Here is a 24041-nt window from a genome sequence, read left to right on the forward strand (position 1 = left end):
CTTCCAAGGGCCCGTCGTCCGGACGGGACAGTGAGGTGTAAATAGTGAGACGCCAACCAGCGTCTTTACGGCTCAGGCCGGGACGCAGCGGCCCCGCCACACGGAGCGCAGAGGACGCCGCCCCCCGGAGCCGGGGGGTCACAAGGTAATGAGAAAGCGCAGGCCTTCGTCGCACAGGCGGTCGGGATGGGGGGGCGACAGGCTGTCAGGGCTCCCGCACAGTGTGCGGCACTGCCAGGCCCAAGCCCGCTCCTTCTGCCGATGGAAATTCAGGAAAGAGAAAGGACTCGCGCCCCTTCTCACTTCCATCCCGCGGACAGAGACCAGGAGCTGTAATACATGAGCACCTAGAATTCCCCGAAAAATTTAATTTCCAAAGACAGTGAGGAAAAATCAGGTAAATACAACATTTTTGACAAGGGTAGGAGTGGGCGCTTAGACCTTAAATGTGAAAATGGGAGATTTACAGGTAATTCAGGAAAAGCTGAGCACACGTGGCAGGTCAAGTTCTGTGAGGCTCCTGCATGGAGTCTTCCTGTCTAGTGCGAAGGGGCTTGTGCTCAGGGTTTTATTTGTGCTTCACAGTCTTTAAGGAGACAGGAAAAGGGGAGTGAGGCTGGACGACGGAGGCCTGTGCTTTCAAAAGTGCCGCTTTTCCCATTTATTTTCCTGTGTTTAGCTCCCCAGGCTCGGGGCAGCTGTGGGCTGTGCTTGCATTTCCGACCCACTTGGCAGGGGGCCCAGGGGAGATGCTGAGACTCTCTCGTTTCTATCAGACTGAAAAGTCAGCTTCCGTTTCTGTCAAGTTTCTGATCGGTTATTAAATCCTTTACAACCTGTTTCAACATACCATTTCTCATAATCGTGTGTCTCTATAACATTTATACAGCTCTTGATTTTCCCTTTTGCCTTTTTTATACCTAATGTTGATATTAGCATCTATAAGACACAAGAAGCTGAAGAAGTAATTCAAAAGATTAAGAATAAATTTCCTTGTATCCCTTTGTATTAGACATGTGGTCTTTCTCTACGTTCCAATAAAACAGCTGTTTGTCAATGAGAGTTCTCTTAACACATTTTCCAATTTAGAAGTTTTTCCAATTCAAAGGATCCATAGTCTGGCCACTGATGATAGGATTTTAATAGATATTATATATTTCTCTAATAGATATTATGTATTATCAGAATGAGAACATTGGCAAGACTAGTATTATCTACCACCTAGTATGCTAGTTAATTATATCTGTGTACCAAATTTTCCTGTGGGGACAGAGTCCCAGAGAGCAGTTTCCAGGCTCTCGGCCTCACGTGGAAAGGTGCTGGCTCGGTTATTAGATGGCCATCAGCTGTAATCAGTGAGCCAGTAGCCACTAATATACCTGCCGTGGCTACGCTAAGGAGTTGGTTGTTGGTTGGTTGGCAGAGAAGCGGACTGCAGATTGCAGTTAGGAAGGAGTTGGTTGGTTGGTTGGTGGAGTGGACGGTGGATTGCGGATCCTGTGGCTCCTGATTCCAGTATCTCCAACCCAGCCGCCAGCGAGAAAATAGTGGTATGTCTCCCCTATCTGTGGCTCTGTGGGTGTTCCTTTTGGGCCTCACCACGTCCTGTGTTCTTCTGTGGGGAGCGGGACCAGAGTCCCTGCGTGACAGCTACTCAAACCAATTAGGCTTTTCACAGCTGAACCAAAGAAGCAAAAGGCTTTCTGTCCCTGTGGTATTTCCTTATCATGAAAAACAGCACAAGAGACGTAGATACAAAAAATGACCACCTCTGGGAGGAAAGATTCAATAACGAAAACCTGTGAGTCACTACTCCCGAGAAACTAGCTTCAAAAATATTTTTTCCTGCCAGTCTACATGTAGGAGAGAGGAAAAGGACACTGTGCACGTCTAAATTCTCCCAAACCCCACAGAGATAGACTGGGTAGGACGACAGGAAAAACAAAAACACCGCTTCCCTCTGCCGGCAGACGTCCTTGAGCGCCCAGCTGCAGAGGTTTCCAGGAGCTCGCAGTGCCCCAGCCAGTGCTGCTCCTTGCAGGCTCTCCAGAACTGTGAGGGCTTTAAAAACTAATTCTTTTGCTCTCACCTGTGCTATCGGAGAGCCGGTCTGAGCCATGACAGGAAGGCATTCCAGGATGTAGGAACAATGCCTCATGAACAAAGGGAAGCAGATCAGGATTTATTAAAAGAAATATATTCCCAAAATGCAGGTGTGGACAGGCACAATAGGAAAGGGACTGCGGCCAAACAAAGATAATTTAGGATTATATTTTAATGAGGGCGTGAAATATTCACGGGTGGAGTGACAGATGACCCCAAGGCGTTGCCAGGGTGTGTCTTTGTTGACGACTCCTTCCCATTGGAGGAGGGATTCCCTTGTAGGAACTGTCCAGGGGACAGGAGCTGTGGAGATTGTTCCCTGACTGGAATGCTATTAGGGTTGTAATCCATGACAGTTAGCTGTAGATGTACCTTTTCTTAGGAATGATGTCTCTTTTCTTTGTTTCCCCTCACATCTTCCTTCCTTTCCTCCCTGTTCTCCCAGTGGCCCTTCTTCTAGCTGAACTAATCGTCAAATTAACAGAACAGAATCAGATTAATAAGATAAAACTGAATTTTAACATATGTGCATGGGGAATTCACATACGCGTAAAAATTCCAAGGACAGTGAGGTCAGATTGGGTGCTTTGCAGGTAATCTAGCAAGAGTGTCACACTCACAGAAGTTAAATTGTTAGGTAAGCCAAAAAATAATGGGACACGGGGGAAGGGTGGTCAGCAGTCTCCAAGGGGCGTGTTCCCACCTCATGCTAAGGAGTTTATGCCAAGGTCCCCTTCCTAAACCGGGTCTTTCCATCTGAATCTCTTAGGCAGGAAAGGGGGAGGGTCAAAGGTTCTTTATGAGTCTTTTGTTTCTTAACAACTAGCGTAAAATCAATATTCCCAAAGGCAAAAGTTTTGTTCCTCTTCATTCCCGCCTTTGAAACTTTAATAAAAGTTTCACATCCAGAAGTTAAAATGGTAGATTGTTCCTTATTTCGTTGATCTGGTCTTTTGGTCCTGAGACTAAGTTAGTTTAAATTGTTGAATCTTATTGCAGCGATGTAGATATATTCCCAAAGTTCACCTTTTATTAACTATCTGATTACTTGCTTAGGTGGGGGAGGAAGAAACTTTCCTCTACCTTCAAGATTCTTTTGGTTGCTCTAATAATCAAATAGACATGAGACAGATTAGCAAGAGAAAAATAAGCAGATTTAATACATACATCGAGGTCAAGGGTATCTGTGAGTTCCTCACTTATTTTGAAAATGAAAGTGTCTCCCACCAGAACTAGGCCAGCATCCTCCCTTCAAATCTTTGGATAACCCAGGGCGATCGCCCAGTTAGTGACTCATGTTTGTACCAACAGGACGGCAAATGGCCTCAGCAAACTTTGCTTTCACCGCCACCATGATGACAGTTGTCTGACCACGTCAAGTTCTCTGAGAACACAATGGCCGCTATGGTAACAGTCTCCTCAACACCTCACACATCTAATGGACGTGATACTGCAATGAAACGGCTGTAATTGGCCACATCACCCTGCGGGACGTGCTTCTGCCTCAAGCAATCCTTCATGTCTGCTGTCATCTCACTCACTCTCTACGCGACTTTCTCAGCTTTCTCTGGTCTCTTCCGTCCTTGAACTTCTCTATCCATTGTCCTTCCCCGTTCTCAGCAGGGGACGTCCCCTCCTGGACAGAGAAATAAGAACCATCTGACATCACCTCATTCCAGCCACAAAACCAGCCCCTTCTCCCAGACAAGCGTCATCTGCTACTTGTGCCTTGGGTCCCACCTCTTCTCACTTTTCCAGGGACCCTCTGCAATCACTGTACAATATTTTCCCGACATCCCCCTCCTGTCTCTCTTTACTGACTCATCCCCATTTGGTTTGAACATGCTCACATTTTACCCTTTTATGCAAAAGACTCCTTTATTCTTCTCTCCCCCTTTATAAAAACTACTATAGCATCTCATTTCAATCAGTGACTTCCAAAAAGTCTCTTCCACATCTAATAAAGTCAAGCCTCTAATATAATGTAGATTTCTTATCCCTAGTGTGTTTGTTATTTTTTAATATTGACGGAAAGATGGAATTAAAAATAATGGAGGGCCAGGGCGGTCGGGTGGCTCAGTTGGTGAGAGCCCAAGCTCTGGGCAACAGGGCTGCCGGTTCGCTTTCCACAAAGGCCAGCGAGCTGCGCCCTCCACAACTAGAATGAAGACGAGCTGCAGCTGACTCCCAGGCAGTCGGAGGGCTCATTTGGCTGCAACTAAGATTGAACACAGCACTTTGAGCTTAGCTGTTGCAGAGCTCCCGAGTGGCTCAGTTGGTTAGAGCGTGGGCTCTCAACCACAATGTTGCTGGTTCGAGTCCCGCAGGGGATGGTTTTTGTTCTGTGCCTCCTGCATCTAAGATTGAACACCGCATCTTGAGCTGTGAGCTTCTGAGCAGTTGGGTGGCTCAGTTGGTTAGAGCGCGGGCTCTCAACCACAAGGTTGCCGGTTCAACTCCCGCAGGGGCTGGTTTGTGTGCCGCGCCCCCTGCGACTAAGGTTGAACACAGCACTTTGAGCTGACCTCCCAGTGGCTCAAGTGGTTAGAGCACGGGCTCTAACCACAAGGATGCTGGGTTCAATCCAGCAGGGGGGTATTGTGTGTGCCCCCTGCGACTAAAATTGAACACAGCACCTTCACTTAGCTGAGCTGCTGAGCTGCCCAGGAGCTCCCGGGCAGCCCAGCTCCTGGGCTCCTGGGCTCCTGGGCGGCTCCCCAGCTCCGCTCCCTCCTGGGTGGTTCCCCATCTTCCCTTAGTGGGCCCTGAAACTAACAGCTGGGAAACAGACTGTTTTTACGCAGGGTTACAGAATGAAACGAACCTAGAAATGAAGATAGAAAAATGAAACTAGAAATGAAATGAAGCTAGAAATAAAACTAGAAATGAAACGACCTAAAAATGAAAGCTACAAATGAGCTAGAAACGAAAGTAGAAATGAAACGAAACTCCAAATGAAAGCTAGAAATGAAACGAACCTAAAATGAAAGCTACAAATGAGCTAGAAACGCTAGAAATGAAACAAACTTAGAAATGAAAGCTAGAAATGTAGCTTGAAATGAAACGAACTTAGAAATACAAATGAAACAAACCTAGAAATGAAGATAGAAATGAAACTAGAAATGAAACGAACTTAGAAATGAAACTAGAAATGAAATAAACCTAGAAACGAAACTAGAAATGAAACTCCAAATGAAAGCTAGAAATGAAACGAACTAGAAATGCAAGTTAGAAATGAAACTAGAAATGAAACTCTAAATGAAACGAAGCTAGAAATGAAATGAAACTAGAAATGAAAGCTACAAACGAAACTAGAAATGAAATGAATCTCCAAATGAAATGAAAGCTAGAAATGAAACGACCTAGAAATGAAAGCTACAAACGAAACTAGAAATGAAATGAAACTCCAAATGAAAGCTAGAAATGAAGCTAGTAAATGAAGTTAGAAATGAAACGAACCTAGAAATGAAACTAGAAATGAAATGACTAGAAATGAAAGCTAGAAATGAAACTAGAAATGAAACGACCTAGAAATGAAAGCTAGAAATGAAACGAACCTAGAAATGAAACTCGAAATGAAACTCGAAATGAAAGCTAGAAATGAAACGATACTAGAAATGAAAGCTAGAAATGAAAGGACATGTTCTGGCTTTTGTTTACAAATAGGTTACATGTGAAATCATCCAAATTAGAAATGAAAGGATATGTTCTGGCTTTATATTTACAGGTACAGAAAATATTTATTATAAACAATCTAGGTTCAAATCTTCAAGCAAGTGAAAACTTATAAGTTTTTAATTCAACATTTTTCTTCTAAAAATTACGTTTCATAAAGGATTTTATAATGTGTTGAAACATGAATCTTCTTTCTGCAATTCATTTTATGTCCTCACGGGTTCTTGATAAAACAGCATCCTTGGTAAGAAAGGCCGATAGAGCGGTAAGAGAAAAAGAGAGAGAGATTTTTAAAATAAGCATCACTTCTGGTCAAGTTTTTATTAGCCTCAGTCCTTCAATATTTCATGTAGTTAGTCAATGGTTTAACTAGGTACTTCTAAAAGCATGAAAACACACTTGTAAAATTATACCAGAAGTCCCTTTTATAAACTACATTAACACTTTTTTTTATAATTTTTCTAAGTTGTTTATTTCTTTTTGTGTTAGGAATTACAAATCAAAGATACACTAAAACATTTAAATGGCATATGAAAGTTTTCTATTCTGATATTTACCACAGTTGTTAAAAATGAAATATAAAAGTTTTACACCCATCATTTTGTTGTATTATTTCAATGTTTTTCTAAAAAAAAAAAAAAGATCATTTTCCATTCTTCAACAAATAGAAAATGTATTTTTAAATTGTCATATGGGAAACACTTCAATAGGGGAGTCCAAATTTTATATAGAAATCTGTTCTTTATAATAAAGACCATAATTTTAATCATTGTTATTAGCATGTTCTCCTATCACTTCAAAGATTTATACAACTGTGTTTCCAATCTTTAGTATCTATACATAAACCTATACTGGGAAATGGAAGGATATGTGACTTTGTCTACCTCAGAAAACATAGGTAACTTTTTCACATTTAAATATGGCACATATAAATGGATTTATTTATCAAATTGCCAAAGTGTTGCAAATATCAAATAACACACAATGCTTTCAGTTTGGATAACTCAGAAACTTTTCTCAATTAGTTAATACTTCTAGGAGCTTTGTTAGTTAAAAAAAGAAAAAAGAAAATTATTTTTTCCTTTATAATGACCAAAAAGTAGAAATGTAGAGCCTAATATTTCTGAAATTTACAACATGATGACTGTTGACTAACAATGACTAAAAAACAAACAATCAAAAAATAGTTGTAAGACACAGGCCTCGTCTCACCTTTGTTTTTGAATACGTCTTGGATATTTTATCTGCCCTCTGTCACATCGCACTCCAAGTTCAGCTCCAACAGTAGATAACTGAGCTACGTAAGTCTCCCTCCTACAAAGAAACTCAACATATTCACCACGGAAAATATATGGTCTGTTGTCAAAATCCCATTTCAACAGTACATTATTCTTTTCCATTTCAACAGAAGATGATGTGCAAGGCTCTGAAAAATTAAAAGAAGAAAATTACGTTGCTACATCTTGGGACTGCCAGGAAGCATTGTGTTGCATGACGACCTTCAAATTTCCAGGCATTAGAGTGTCAAGTAAGTTAGACAGAATTAATATTTAAGTCAGAAAATAGGTTCCGAGCTTACAGAAAACAGCCTGCTGTTTTTCTCTGTAGTTCTTGGTAGATGTCTGACTATATAGGAACACTAACTAACACAAACATAGCATGTGAAGCGTCCTGTGACCGTTGTAGTAGCACAACGAGCATGGCAAGTGAAAGGATACGGTTTATCTCATTAACGAGAGCCACAATGAGTCGTACGTACCTACACACAATGGTGGTTTGGTCCACACTCCCTGTAAACGGTGGGAAACTCTAGGCCTTGTAGGAAACGCTGATCGAGGCACCTGGATTCTACTGGGGAACCATTTTCAGAGCTGCCTCCTACTGAACTAGGAATGACTCCATTTTTAATAAGTGGAGGAGATGCACACATGCCTTTAGATTCTGAAAAATAATTGTTCAAATATACAGTCAATTGCTATAATCAGTATCCAGTGCTTTCATAATTGTTACAGAAATACAATGGTGTTTTATATAAAAGCATTTATGACACGTCTCAATTTTTAAATATTGACAGCATTTCTCAATTTCATACTACAACATTTATTATTTCAATTTGAATCTCATAATATGTAAATACACATTTAAATGAGCCAAGTATTGACAATCATGGTTTTATTTTTCCCCTCTACCTAGCTGGAAGTGACAGTGTATGAGATTCCTCTGGAAGCCACGCTTCTGTATATATTCTCTTCCTTTTTTTCTTCTTAAAAATCCAACGTCCTAGGAATAGCAAAGTCTCGTGCTCCACCTCACCCTTTCCTGAGACAACACTCTCCAGTCAGCGCTAAGGAGAGCAATGTTATACATACTAGTTGGTTCTCCCAGACGACTATCAATGCTCTGAGAGTCTGGTGATATTCATCAAACCTCCTGATGACTCCCTTTATAAACTTGACTTACTGGAATGAAAAGATGTCAGCGTAGCCATCCTATTTAAGTATGTGTTGACTGGAAATTCATCAGCTCATTTCCACTTTTATAGATTAGAAGATGACGATAAATGGTTTAGAGTCTTCTACTGTGAACCCAAGTGACAACACTGATCCCCTGAGCTATTCTGAGGAAGCACCATTATTTTACCTTTTCTCAAACACACAGGATATTTCACTTCTCCTCTGTCGCACTGCACAGATAATGCAGACACTGGCGTGGATGGAGCTAGGTCAAAGCCCTGTTTACATACAAAATCTATTAAATCTCCATGTAAGACCTTTCCTTCAAGCTTCCACTTCATCTCTATGTTGTTTCTGTTCATGTACTCCATGTTAACAGTACACGGCTCTGTAACACAAAATGTTCTTTTCATTGTTTACTCATCTGGCAAATATGAAACTGATATATTTTTAAAATAAAAATGATAACAGACATAGAAAACAATTATTTTATATTTAACATTTATCATTGTCAAAGCTCCTCACACACATACATATTAAAGTATGCACTTTTTATTATCAACTGAATTTAAACATTTCTTATAAATTAAGACCACTTAATTTTTTATAATCTTTTTATTTTTCAATTATAGTTCACATACATTATATTAGTTTCAGGTGTATAACCTGATTAGACATTAATATACCTTAAGAAGTAATCACCCTGTTAAGTCTAGTACCCATATGACACCATACATAGTTATTACAGTGTTATTACATTCCTTTGTTTTGTAGTTTAAAAGGCTAATTATTTCTAATGACTTTCATTTCATTAAAATAAAAAGGTTTTTATTTTAATTTATAGAAGTTGATCATGCCATTACCCATTTGTAAAAGTCACAGTGTAACAAGTTAATTGCACCTATAGTGACCAGTTCCATTACTTTAAATGTAACTCTCACTAGCAAAGGTAAAAAATGAGAGCTGAATATTGTTTTCTCACAGTTATCTCAATTTAGGTAATTATGTAGGTAGCTGCCTCAGTTCTCTATTTGAAACAGCATTCGTTATACCATGCCTTAATCTAAAATATATTTAGAGTAACTACAAACATGTTTTGATTTGCTCAACAAGATATAAAAAATGGTGGCGAGGAAAGCTATTAATATACTGTACTAAGAAAAGAACTAGATAGCTATTGGAGGTTTTCTGCTTACAGAAATAATAAGGGAAACACTTGGGGGAAAAAAGATTCCTATAAAATCATTATTTCCATGCTATAAAACATTGTATGAAAAATCACACAAAAATACAAACACGATGGCAAAAGACATTCAATGTGTCCTGTTTTCTAAGAGAAATAAGTTCTAAGGAACAAATCACTAGAGTTAACAACATTGTTTCATATACTTGAAAGTTACCAAGAGAGTAGCTATTAAATGCTCTCATTATAAATAACAAAAGATGGTAGTTATGGGAGGTGAAGGCTACGTTAAGTAAGCTTACTGTGGTAATCAGTTCACAATACTATACACGGGAAATCAAATTATCATTGGACACCATGATCTTACATAATGTTATATGTCAGTTGTGTCAATAAAGCTGGGGGGAAAAAACTTTTTTAAAAATCGAATGTGTTCTCTTGCTTACCTAAGCAAACAGGTGGGGATGACCACTGCCCTTGCTGACAACGAGACCTTTTCGCTCCCTTCAGTAAGTAATATTCATCACACCGATACTCCACGGAGGACCCGGGCGTGTAGCTTGCCAACAATCCACCAACAACAGCCCCATTTATTATCACGGGTGGAGGCTTACAGTTCTCATTATTTTCTAAGAAAAGAGGTTATTTTCAACTTAATAGGAACTTACAACAACAGAATGATATAATATATGTAGTCCCCCATATGATAGTACCTCAATGTTTGCCCTACCTGGTTTAGGACAATTAATTTCTAAATTCACCAGAATCTAGAGAAATGTTACTCAGCTCTAATACTTTTAAAATTTACGAAGACTAAACAGCCAGCGTTTTGCCTCAGAACTAGGATGAGTATTTCCACTTTTCTTGCTTGTGAAGGAATCGTGATCAGGATGTTCCTAAAATGGATACCAAGGTAAATACTGCTCTTTAACCTAAACGTTATGCTCAGTTCTAAACCTGCCCATGATCATCATCCAGTTTTATTTTTTTCCGTCTTGTTTCTCCACATCTCGGATCTCAGTCAACCCAGGGATGAAAACTCCCATTTCTCTCTCTCCTTGGAGTGTCCCTCTTCCTCTGCTGATGTCTCTAGCATCTCTAATAGCTTTGCTTTCACACAATAAATCTCCTCAGTACATGTTTGTGGGGATTCCTCCAGAAGCTGATGGTGAGTAGCTCAACCCAGCATGTCCTTACTCGTCTTCTCCAATGAAGCTTGTCCTCACTTATATGCTGTCATCTAAAGCTCAGAAGTTACAGAGACACATAGGTCAAATAAGAGTGTCTAACACTGAGACACATTCAAAACGGTGTTTTTTGTTTCCCAATTCTTTATGTTGGCTTCACTTCTACAGATGGTTCCCTATCCTCACACACACACACACACAAAGCTGAGTTTCTATCTTTTCTAAGCAGTGATCTCTTGCTGTAAGTATGCCAATGAAATGAAAAGAATAAAAATTGTTTACGCGATAGGCTTAGCTACTGCCACTGTGCCACACGTACCAACACACTCGGGGGAAACAGTCCACTTCCCACGCAAACAGGTGATTTCTTTTGGCCCACGCAGATGATAGCCACGTTGACATGCAAATTCCACTTTATCCCCATTGTAATAAACCTTAGCGTGTAAGTTTGCTGCACCGTGCTCAATGCGGGGTGGCTCCTCACAAACTGTCTTCTCCTTTTCCTCTGAAAAGGGACAATTTAAAGAGAAGAGAGTATTCAGCCACACAAGTGGATTTCCCTTTCGGGAAAGCTGATGTGGGTGTTACTAACCAGTGCACTTTGGAGGGTCTGTCCATTTTCCATTATCACAACGTATTTCTTCTGATCCCTGTATCTCAAAATTCAGTTCACATTCTATACGAACTGTTTCTCCATGACGATAGGTTGTTGAATATGTTTGAAGCTTGGAGTTTAGAGGCAGAGGTGGAGGAGGACATCGATTTCTTCTTCCTTGTGGAAAAGTATCAGCATATTTTGTCATATAATTACAAAAAAACAATTACATCCGTTGTGCCAAGTACCATAAGAAGTAGGGCAGACAGACTTTAGGGTCACTCCCCAAACCCCCGCCTCCTGATGGTCACCCATCCCCAGGAGCAGGAAGTGAGATTTGCTTCTAACCAACAGAACACAGTAACGACTGGATGCATGAGCTCATGAGGCCCTGTCCACATACTCCCTCTTCTGTAGTCCCATCCCCCTCTGCCCCCTTTTAGGAGGATGCTCGGGATTACATTTAGGGCCCAGGTACATCATCCTAGATGTTACTCGCAGCTCAAGATCCTTAATCACATCTGCAAAGTCCCTCTGCAGTATAAGGGATCACTCACTGGTTCCAGGAATTAGGACACAGGTAGCTGGGGGGTGGGGCGGCATTATTCACCTTACGACACTGCCCATCCCACATCTACTGAGGATTTACTAGAGAAAATAATAGGCATGTTGGCAGCTGACTAATTTGAATGGGGGCAGGGGGAGTGTGGAATAGGAAACAGGTGAGCCTGTCTCTTTTTTTTGAAGTAACACACCACAGACAACTTGCTAACAATCTCCCTCTCTACTATGACACAAGGCTGGAAATTTTTACAACAAACACGTTAATTAATTACAAACATTAAAGTATCGTTCGGTGCACTTGCAGAATCATGGTCCTTCCGTGCAGTCCCACTGCACCCCCCTGCTGGGCTCCCCCTTCCGGTCCTCCCAGCACCGACCTCACATCTTCAGTGCTGTCTTCCAGCTTCGACTTTCCTACCTTTCTCCTGTTAATAATCACACAGTTTTCTACACTACAGAGTAAACAGAGGCTTTGACGTCTCCCCATCCTTCCCAATCCTCAAAACTCTGGTTTATCTTGTAAGGCCCAGTTCGAATATTCTCCATCATCTCCGTAAACATCGTACCCATCTTTAATTGCTGTTTAAATCCTTCACTCCTGATTTTCTTATACCATGTGTCACCTTGTATCAATTACTTTTTCATTTTTCCATATCTGTTTCCTCTGTGAGACTAGGCTCCACTTCGGTGTGATTAAATGACTATTGATTTGATGTCTCCTAACAGGGAATCATGCCACCTGCTTCAACACACCCAGTGACAAAACCTTAACCACAATCGTTAAGTTACATTTTAGGATGGCTCTTCCTAGATAACCTCATTTTTCATATTCACACTGGGTAACACTCTGTTGATTTTCCTGCTCTTTACCCATGATTTTGAAGACTGTATTTTTGCATCAGGAAATAAGTGACCACATCAGAAAGTTCCCTTCCAAAGGGAAGCCTCAGACAATTGGATCTAGTAATTACCAACAAAACAGTTATTCATTATAATGAGAGATGTAAATTTTATGAAATTTTCTTAAGAAGCTTAAAAGATAATAGCAACTCTATAATCTAGTACAAAATTTAAGATTTCTTCAGATTAACTATATTAAAGTTTGCTGAAAACAGCACTGATTTAAAAGACAATATTAATTTAAAAAGTAGCACTCAGGACAAGAATTCGATACCATCAGAGACACTATTAAGACATGATATTTTGCTTGCATGTGTAAAATTTTAAAAGTTACCTTCACATACAGGAGATTCTGGGTACCAGCCAAAGTTGTAGCACTGGATTAAATCAGCCCCACTTAGGTAATAATTTTCATGACAAAAAAACTGAACAACATCTCCTTCTTCATAGGTTTGCTTTATAGGATGAAAATATCCATTTTCTATTAATCTTAAAGGAGAGCATTTTAATTCTAAAAATGAAAGAACAAACAAAAAATACAAAGAAGTGTTACTTTTCTGATAGAAAAAAATTCACCTACCACTTACATGTCACATTTGGAATAGAAATTAGAAAATTGGCTATATTTCATTACACATACTAAAAGCTTGCCAATTAATATTTAATTATCTGAGCTGAAAGAAATTCTTTCCTATTTGAGAGTTTTCAATGATCAAAACCTACTATCCACACAATTAAGACCAGAAACAAAATAAAAGGATGAAAAGGGAACATATTAGCATGACAACGCATATACACTTCCGAGAGGAAATTTTCAGAGTGAAGTCGATTGTCTTCAAAATGAGAACCTACTGGTGCATTTTGGTGTGACAGACCATCCATAGGTGTGACATTCTACCTCCTCCGTCTTCTTTCCTCCAGCTGTATAGTAGCCAGGAGCACATTCGTATCTCACTTTGCCCTTCACTTGGAACGTTCTCTGTGTTGTGGAATAATTTCCATGATACAATTCTGGAGCCAAACATGTCTCTAGCAGAAATTAAAGTTACTTATTTTATGAACTTCATCACTAAACTTGAAATAGTAAGTAGAAATCTCCACGTGTATTTTCATGAAACCTTAGGCTGTATAACCAAATCAACCCTTGGCAAAGATGCAAAATAGACAAAGTTGGCCTTGGCCTCTCTATTTCCTTTCTTCACACACCATGTGTCCTATCTCTACCAGTTTCCTTGTTTTAACATCCTAGTCTAGTGTATTTGACCAAAAGCCACAATTCAACTGAAGGCGTGTGCGGTAACAATTTTTGGATTATGTGCCCTCTGTGGATTTGTATAATTTAAACAAACTAACAAATCACTAACAAAGCATGTGTATTCAAATTATTGGATAATTTTTAAGTATATCTGATATTGGTTTACAATATAAAATAATGTACATTACCCCAATGTCTTCTCTAAAAAAAAAAAAAATAGTAATTTACGTATGTGGCAAGAAACAGGTTTATTAAGTTTTTTTTGTTCCACTCTAATTCTTATTTTTATGGTTCTTATTATTAGTATAAAGTCAGACCTGCTGGACGAGTGTGTGGTGGGAGTTGAGAACCCCTGGATTAAGGAAACACCTAGCATTTGAGAAAAACCATACAATAACGTCCTGCATTTGCAGACATAATAAAAAAAGGATTGCATGAAATAGAAATGCCCATTAAGAAATGAAAGCAGGAGCCCCATAAGCCTTTATGGTCTGGGAAATGACGCTTGGGCACATACCATGCTCCTTCCTGCAGGCTGGTTGAGAAGACCATCCGTCAGCGAGACACTGAACCACTTCTTCATCCTGTCCTCCAGTGGTTTTGTATCCTGAAGCACAACTGTAACGCATGTTCTCTTGAAATTTGTATAATAATTTGGCATCAGAGATGAAACCATTCATCAGGTCAGGCTTAATACATTTTTCTATGGGAAAAAAATATTTCTTTGCTTACATTGATGAAATTAAGCTTCTCTTTTACTAAGTAGCAAAACTAGGGGAAAAGTTTAATATTATTCCTGAAATTTGAAGGACAAAAGTGTTCACTCAACAATTCCTTCATTATACTCAATTTTGGAAATATCCTCCAAGTTCGGCTTCAAATTTCCTCAACCATTGATTCAATTTGACACTGACAGTCTTTGTATTATATTTACTAATTTCACTTCCACTAGTCATTTCTACTCTACCACACCAACTTTTAGAAAATATAGCCAGAGCTATTCCATTGACCATCGTTAATGGAAAATAGGAGGAATCTTTTTGGATTTACTTCCTACTATTTTAAGCCTACAGTGTTGGACGATTTTTAACATAAACAAAAGCACATTTGTACTTGACGGATCCTTAACTAATAATTCTGCAGACATCAAGCGTTTATCTGGCTCCTATGCCCAAGGACCTGTATAAGTTTCTCATTAATTAAAGAAACTCAATTGTGTCTCTGTTCCTTGCAATGTGACAAATAACAATTTCATTAATTATCTGTATTCTATTCATAGGGAGATATTAACAACCAATAACGAAAATAACATTTTAATGAGAAACATTATTTACAGAATTTGCCTGTATTTTGTACAAAGGACAGTGGACCACTCATTTTGTTCGTATCTACCAAAATGATTAACCACCTGCCATCTTCTAATGGTCCTTGATATTTATTAATTAATTTACTTGAGTATCACAGAGATTATGTTGACACATTCCACCGACTTACTGAAGCATCTTGGTCTCGGATTCCAGCCTTCCGTTGTGCACGTGGTTTTGTCCTCTTGTTTCCCAGTCTCAGTTGCATAACCAGCCAAACAGGAAAATGACAATTTTTGGTCTATGCTCATTGGAAAGTAAAAACTTTCAAAAGAGTAGTAATACGGGGCAAGTCTTCCGTTTTCCACACTAGGAAGACCACAGGGTTTCTCTGAAATGAGTAAATATCAAGCTGAAAACTGAAAAACGTATCTAAACCCAGGAAATTTGTGTCTAGGCAATAATACACGTCATTTCAAAGTGTTTGCAGACACTTTACCTAGTACTTATTTTTATTACCTAAAATTTGAAAGTACTTCTGTGACAATCCTTTTCAATCAGAATTAAGCTGAAGGCAACCCCAGCACCAAACAGTCAGATGAAAACTGGGCACGCCACTTCCTCAGGAAGCTTTCTCTCACCTTATAAAATAGCACTCTCTCCTAGACATATCGTGTGAGCCACAAATGTAATTTTAAAATTTCTAGTAGCCACATTCATGAAAGGAACAATTAAAGTCAATTTTAATAATAGGTTTTATTCACCCCAATATATTACAAATATTTTCCGTTCTTTCTTCTGTCAGTGTGCCACTGTGATCTTACACTTACAGCACATCCCAGTTAGGATTAGCCACATTTCAATAGCCATGTATGGCTGTGGCCACCATATTACACAGCAGAGTTCTACAACAGATGGAGTCCTGAAGACATGCAAACGCAGGGTGGGGGTGGGGAAAGCACGGGAATATGAGATCATGGTCCCTGTCTTGGGCAGCTTTTTTGTTTGTATGAAAGATTACAACCATATAAGAATTAGAAGTTTTGCTAGAATATTGCAATGTCCTCATGGTATATGTAATAGACAACTACATCAGCTGGGTTTTCTCTGTGTAGACAGAAAAATAAAACTAAAGAAACTATGCGAGTATTATCTTATTGTAGAATTAAATGTATCACATAGGATGTATTCTATTTATTTTACTTTCATAATTTTAATTGCATACCTCTTTTTGGTAGAAAATTTATAGTAAACTATTTGACTAAAAGACAATTATAATGCGTAGGATATTCTGTTTCAACAGATTCCCTGAGGTGTTTATTTTAGAAAAGTCTTACTGCTGTGGTTTCCTGTTTTGCATACTCAGCCTTGCTGGCACTGAATGACTTGACTGGTTTCTTACCCCTACAGCCTAATATCACTGTTAACGAGTCACACCCGCCTCACTCTCACACTCATGTCACACATTAGACCGTCTGCTATAAACATTTCCAGTGGTCATGGAGACCACAGGTACTGGTTTGTCTAAACAGTCTTGATTGACACCTGTCGTCCCACATAATTATTAATAAAGCCCCTTCCACTCTCAAAAGTGTCCTTGTTCACGTAATCAATTATACGGGCCTCCTACAAATCACTACTGAATGGCTTCAACCAGTGAATAAATTAGGATAAAAAAGTAGGATAAAAAAGCATCAAGAGTCAAAAATCTTCTTGATGCTCTATGGTCTTTCTCAAATTTCCCACATTAAGCTCTCACGTTATGAACAGAGAATGGAAACTGTCCAAACTTTGAAGTGTTAGAAATGGATTCTAGTACGAAATAGAAATTCTAAACGACAGTACTGCTAGTCTGAAAACCGTTTAAAATATTTAGATTGTGGTCTTCTGTGCCCCAAAACCTAGAAATACAAAGGGTTTTCGAACTTGTTCTATTTTTCTCCGTTATGTTGCTATAAGAAGAGTTTAGTAGCTTTGCCCAAAAGAAAAATATCTAAATATTTTAACAAACTATATGTATAAGAAGTTTGTTATTTTTAATAAAATTGATACGTAAAAATGAGAGACTGTATTAAAAGCTCAAATTGAACGAATGCTACAATTTCCCTTTATAGGTTTTAGAGAATAAGGAATATTAAGAATTAATTTTACCTTCTGCGTAGAGTTCTCCTGAGATGATTAATATGATAATAAAAGCCAAGACTTTCGACCTCATCTTCAACGGTGCGCTTAATCAAGAGTCGAACAATTCTGAAGCCCTGGGGACTCCTCATTAAGTACACAATACTTCTGCTGAAAAGTTAATTATTTACAACATCTGTTTAAGTCCCTTTGTCACAAGCCTTATATTTCAGGTAAAAGATTTTCGAATAATACTAAAATAACATAACTAGGTTAATGGACAATGCTTTTCATACCAGAATCCAACAAGAACATAACCAATAAGGACGACAATAGCAGCAGCATAAATAATTAACTCAGACTGCAGTAAAACCCAAGTAATTTTTCAACTTAATCCCTTCTTGTAAATCCACAGAGTAAAGTTCACTGTGGCCATCGATTTTTTTTCCCCCGCCATTGATCCAATGGAGAGATGAACTTAGGAACACGAGATAATGGACACCTGATGTTAAACAATGATGTTGTCTAGACGGCGCTGCTTAAGGAGACAAATGACCTTAATTAGCTTGAACAATGATAGGATATTATATCGTAATGTCTAACTTCTAGAGAGTTTGTATTCAGTGGCAGGTGATAAGTAAGCACGGTGCTGGCGTTTTCAGTGTCCACTACGTGCCAAGTCACGTTCGGCTTTGTGTACAGCGCAACGAAAAAAAAAAACCAGATCAAAATTACTGCCCTTGGAGTTGAATGCATTCTAATGGGTTTAAACTACAGGATAATGCTGTGACATGGAAACTATTATCATTTCAATGTTGTAACTTTTTATTAAAATACAGCATATGTAAAGTGCACACAACATAAGGGTACAGATCAGTGGAGTCTCACGCTGAACATGTCTGTGAAACCAGCACCGCCGACTCCTCAGTCCCCTCCCCTCCAAGTCACTGCCTACGCCCACCGCGTGTTAAAACAGTATCTTGACTTCTAACAGCACAGATCAGTTTCACCTACTTTATATTCCATGCCTAAAATCATACTATTTTTTTTTAATGCCTTGTTTCTTGTGTAACCTTTTGCTTGTGAGATTCATCCATATTTTGGGATGTAGATCATGGCTTCTCTGTGTGGTATTCCATGTGGCTATGCCTCAAAGCATCTGTCCCTTCTGCTCATGCACATTTGGGTGACTTCCGGTTTAGGGATATAATTGGCTTCTGCTCATTTCTAAAGACGTTTTTGTCTTTTAATTTGAAAATGGTTCAATATAACCTCCCCCCGGATTCTACTATTCACAGCTTATTATATTTTTAATCTCACATATTTATTCATCTATCCGTCCATCTTTTTTTGATACATTTCAAAGTGAATTGCAAGTATTTATGTGTCACTATAAATACATATGCAAATATGTCATTAACTTGAACTCAGTATTTTTTACAGATGATTCTTTGGATATGAAATTTGCAAAGGAACACAAAACTTTTTTTTTTTTTTCCTATTGGGGAATGTTGGGGAACAGTGTATTTTTCCAGGACCCATCAGCTCCATGTCAAGTCATTGTCCTTCAATCTAGTTGTGGAGGGCACAGCTCAGCTCCATGTCCAGTCGCCATTTTCAATCTTTAGTTGCAGGGGGCGCGCAGCCCACCATCCCATGCGGGAATTGAACCAGCAACCTTGTTGTTGAGAGCTCGCATTCTAACCAACTGAACCATCTGGTTACCCAGAAAAACACAGCTTTTAAGCGTAGGTTCTATGTGTCTTGAGCAATGCATCCGTCAGTAGACCTCAAACCCCTACCAATTACCATCGTCCCAGAAAATTCCTTTCTGCTCCTTCCCAGGTAAACTGCTCTCCACTCCCCTCACGCAACCACTGCTCCAATTTTTCCACCGATCATCTCATTTATCTGTTCTAGAACTTCATGTAATTGGAAATATACAAGTACCCATTTTTTTGTAAGTTAGACTTCCTTCATTCAGCATGTTTAGGGATTTATCCATGTTGCTGTGTGTCCTAGTATTTCATTCCTTTTTATTGCTCAATTTTACAAAACAATGCACTGAAACTTAGAGAGTTTTGAAGTTGAAGAGGCTTGTCCGAAGATCACAAAGTTAGTAAGTGTAAGGGCCAAAGTTCAAAGAAAGTCCTTTTTTAAAAAAGTAAAATACATATAGTGATATCAAAATTAAATATCTATATTTTTAATCAGTTAAAAGTTACTAGCATTTACTAATTTCAGTAAATACAGAAAGTATACTACATCTAGAAACATAACAAAATGAGAAAGTATATTTACTGTTTCAAAAATTGTTGGAAGAATCTCTTTCATTCTAGGTAAGAACAAACATGATGTTTAAATGTTTATTTTTTCAAGTCAATATATTTACATGGTACAAACTTCAAAGGGTGGAAAGTGAAAGGTCACCGGCCTCCACTTGTCTCTCAGGCCCCAGTTCCCCTCTCTTGAAGGCAAAGAAGGCCCTCAGTAACTTTGCCCTCTCCCAGAGTGGTTCTAGCCATTTACAAACAAATCTGCACCTTCTAACTCACTCTTTTTCACATAACAGTGTATACTGGAGGTCGCTCCATAGCAGTGTGTAAATGGGTTCCTTATGTTTTCAGATCAGCATAGGCTTCTGGTATATGGACATATAATTTAAATCAAATTCATTATTGTTGAATAATAAAGTTGCTTACAAGATGTTCTTTTGCTGAGATTTCTGCGATGTCTAGTACTGCATGTGTCACTTTGCTCACATGAATCTAAGTGATTATAAAACAGATAAATATTGCTAAAGTTTTCTAGTGGAAATTATGGCAATTAACTCTCCCAATAGTGCAAGAGGATGTTTTCCGAGTCCCAAAACAGTTATTAAACACTCTATGGTTGCAATTTGATAAGTAAAAACATCACAGTATAGTTTAATTTACATTTTTCTACAATTGAGATGGAAGACTATTACATGGATTTGAAAGCCATTTGAATGTTATTAAAATGCTCTTTGTTCATTTTTCTATTAAACTGTTTGTTCTTATCCATGTGGTCTTATATGAACTTTTTATATATTAAGGAAAATGGAATTGGTCTGATTTTGAGTTGTATGCATTTTTTTCCTGGTATGCTATGTATCTCTTAAATTTGTTATGGTAGATTTTGCAAGTTAATTGATCTTTCCTTCAGGAGTTTTGGATTTGTGTTATAGTTACAATCAATGCAAAGTCATTTTTTTAAAAAAAACAATATTAACACAGTTTTCTTATAGTACTCGTTTTAATTTTTAATTGAATATAAATCACTGTGAATGGTGTCAACAAGATTATTTATTCCCAGAGAGTTGCCAATTATTTTTCAAATCATTCATTTATTGCCACTGATCGGAATTTCCACTTTTCTCATACACTAGAGTCCAGTATACACTTTAGGTCTTTTAGATTCTCTATTCTGTTTTGTTATTTACTCTCGTCATGACTTTAGCACCAGCCTTTTAGCTTTACTAGCCATAGAATATATGTGAGCATTTAAGACTAGTCCTCCCACTTTAGTCTTTTTCAGAAATTTCATCTAGTTTTACTTGTGTATATACTGTTGATGAACTACAGGCTGGAGTAAAGACTTTGGAGTCACTCAGTTTTGATTTATAATCTCAGTATCCAGACTGTGACTTCAAAAAAAATCTTGTTTGTACTTACATTTCTTCGTTTCTAAAATAACGGTGAACACGGAAGCTACCTCAAGCATGTTATGGAAATTCTGCTGATACTCCATGATCTGTTGATCCCTAAAAAAGTCACTATTCAAAATGGTTTTAGAGACAAATTCCTAAGCCAACATTCATAAGCACTTTTGAAGGAACTATATCCAATTCAGGGGGAAAAAAGGGCAGTAATACATTGAGTGGAAAAATTAAAAGGTGACAAAGATGGAATTATAAACGTGTCATTCTCTCTTTCCTTTTTCCTTCATCTCTCAACCCTGTCAATAATAAAAATCTAAAATCTTTCCTCATATAGATTTTGAAGTCAACTGTAATAAAAGTTTCTTTCAATGATATGATTGAATATGTTCCATGGGCATTATGCATGCTTCACAAAGTATCATTTTTTCCCCCATTTTGCCCAAGTCGGCACTTTAGGGAGAAATAATGACAAGTTTGGCTCGCTGCACTCCTTTCTATGTCCTGCCGAGTTTGCCTCAGTACACACCAAAGCACTTCCAAGACTCAGGCACACCACGGCTTTTGTACTGATGTAGTTTCCGCTCAGTGGACACATGCTCAGAAGAAACGGATGTCGGAAGTGAGGGTTATAAAGCAGAAACCAAGTTTCTGCTGGATCTGTCATTAGCCTAGTCAGGGCAATCATGGATGCACATGGCTTTACTGGATCAGCTGCAGCAGAAGCCGGAGACATCTGAGGAGACTATTTGGCTCACAATCTGTGATCGGGGTTTCCCGTATCCGTTCCTTTCCAGGTGACCGGAAATAAACAGCATCCTCAGAGCGCACAGGATGGAGGCTGTTAGAGCAAACGTGTGCGTGTTGACTCTGAGGCAAGAACCAAGACGGATTTCACGTAGAAAGCTACCTGGGTCTGTTTGTCCTGTGTCAGCGTTTGCTTTAGAGCAAATAGGAATGTGGATGGGACAGAAAGGTCTTTCAGGAAAGTGGTGGTAAACCTGGACATTTTCAAAGAGAAAGTCACCGTAGAAGGAAGACGCTGAGTGACACTGTCCAGGTAAATAGGAAGGTGTTGGGCTATTCTTTTAATGTACCTTAAAAAATATCCATTGCAAAGACCAATAGCAAGAAGAGTTTATTTCAAACACTCAAACCGTGTTTGACGGGTCTGACACTTAAAGATACTTTGGCAAAGTTAGGACAAAGTTTAGATCAAATTTCATTTTGTTCTCATTTAGATCGTAATTTAAAAAGAGCTATCACTATTACAAATACAAATGCTCTCTGCAGTAATAATGGAATATTACTCACAGAATAAAACTCTATTCTCTGAGACTTCTCTCTGAAATAGGCTTCTATAAAATTTATTTAAAAAGGTCCATAACTTAGGCCAGCTCCAGAAGCACTCACTACTTTAGGTAGTTTTCCATAAGCACTTCAGGAAATTGGAAGGCTTTGGGTATATTTCCTTCTTCCTTTACATAGGTTGGAAATTTTTTCACATGTTCTCAAAAACAAATTGTAAATAATATTTCTCTGCATTATTTTTAGGTTTTATGAAGAAGTTACAAGCAAAGTATTTTCACTGGAATTCTCCCTCTTTGTTGAAAGCAGAACTAACTACATTAAATTGTCACTTTTTCTTTACACCATGAATCAAGGACTAGTTAAAAATATAAAAATTAAAAGTAAGTGTATTAGCACCATTAGCTACTAGCAACAAGCTATCCAAAAGATTTTCTTAATCAGTAATAGCTTTAAAGTACTAGGCTTGCACTGCTAAAAACAAAAATTAGAAGTCATAAAGATAATACACCTGGGGGAAAAAATCACCTACCAATTGAGAAAAATTTGACCAACTTCAACTACAGAACATACGTGAATTTCTTCCTCTCAAGATGAAGCCAAAATATGGTATGAATAACAATCTGAATTAGGGATATATTGATAAAATTTTCCAAGAATGTAAAAGCAATGGCTTTTATTTACAAAAATTACAGCTTTGTATTATACATTTACAACTAAACTAAAAATGACACTACATGGTCGTCATGACCTCTACTGGAAATATGGGTTATTACAGTTAACAAGAGGGTTAATTTGAAACTCACCTAACTTCACCATGAATAAACTCACCTAAAACAGAATTAGATTGCAGTTAATGCATTTAGATTCCTTCTTTAATATAATAGCTGTAGAAAATAGTGATTTCTAAAGTAAAAGGCTTGATTACTTCTCAGCCAGTCCTGCCACCACACACACACACACACACACACACACACACACACACACACACACACGCCTTTAGCTTTAAGGAAGGCTCAGAATCCTGATATGGATTCATCACATAAATTTAGGAGAAATGTTCTTCCTATAAAAATAGGTATTATGTAAAGTTTTAGTATGAGTTTCAACAACAGAACAACTTTAAACACATGGAAGTCATCTTGCATGTGTGACGTCATAGAAATATTTCTTGTGTAAATGCTAACTCGTAACCACTGAAGGGGAGATTAATGCCTAACAATTTATGCAGATTGATTACATCCTAGCAGTATCACCTACCAGAGTAAATACAGTTCATACTAAAATTCTGTTGAATAAGAGGGGGGGGAAAAGAGCACTTCAGAGGGTCAACGAAAACCAGTGTTTGGAAAATACTGAGAACCAACAGTTCCTAAAACCCTTACTGCAAGAAAAACCACGAAAGCAACATCAAAATTTATGCCGAGTTAATTTCAATACACTAATATACCAATATAATTTTTAGATGTATCCTAACTAAATCCCAGACTATTTCAGACTAATTAGGTTAAATCCTTCTTCTAAAAAATTAGTAAATGAAGCAGTTACATGGTCTCTCTATTTCTAGCTACTACTGAGTAATCGTCAACACTGACACATTTTTATGGCTTCCATTTACGGACATGTTTGGGGACCCCAGCAGATTGGAAATAGCCACTGGAATCAGGCTCCGAGAGTCTCGGGAGCACACGGGCTCCGTTTGGTGGCAGTGACC

At 38.3% G+C, this 24041-nt stretch overlaps 1 protein-coding gene across 1 annotated transcript; it reads right to left on the reverse strand.

Moving 5' to 3' along the window:
* Window positions 1-5801: 5801 nt before the first annotated feature.
* Window positions 5802-17553, reverse strand: F13B (coagulation factor XIII B chain). Its single transcript, XM_019750942.2, is given in 13 exon segments — window positions 5802-6018; window positions 6991-7204; window positions 7538-7591; window positions 7594-7719; window positions 8419-8619; window positions 9861-10043; window positions 10921-11106; window positions 11194-11373; window positions 12995-13171; window positions 13513-13689; window positions 14433-14618; window positions 15410-15610; window positions 17371-17553. Coding segments are annotated over 13 exon segments (1983 nt in total). The 5' UTR covers window positions 17435-17553; the 3' UTR covers window positions 5802-5984.
* Window positions 17554-24041: the final 6488 nt, after the last annotated feature.

This window comes from Rhinolophus sinicus, linkage group LG12 (assembly GCF_036562045.2).
Source record: "Rhinolophus sinicus isolate RSC01 linkage group LG12, ASM3656204v1, whole genome shotgun sequence".
Taxonomy (NCBI): domain Eukaryota; kingdom Metazoa; phylum Chordata; class Mammalia; order Chiroptera; family Rhinolophidae; genus Rhinolophus; species Rhinolophus sinicus.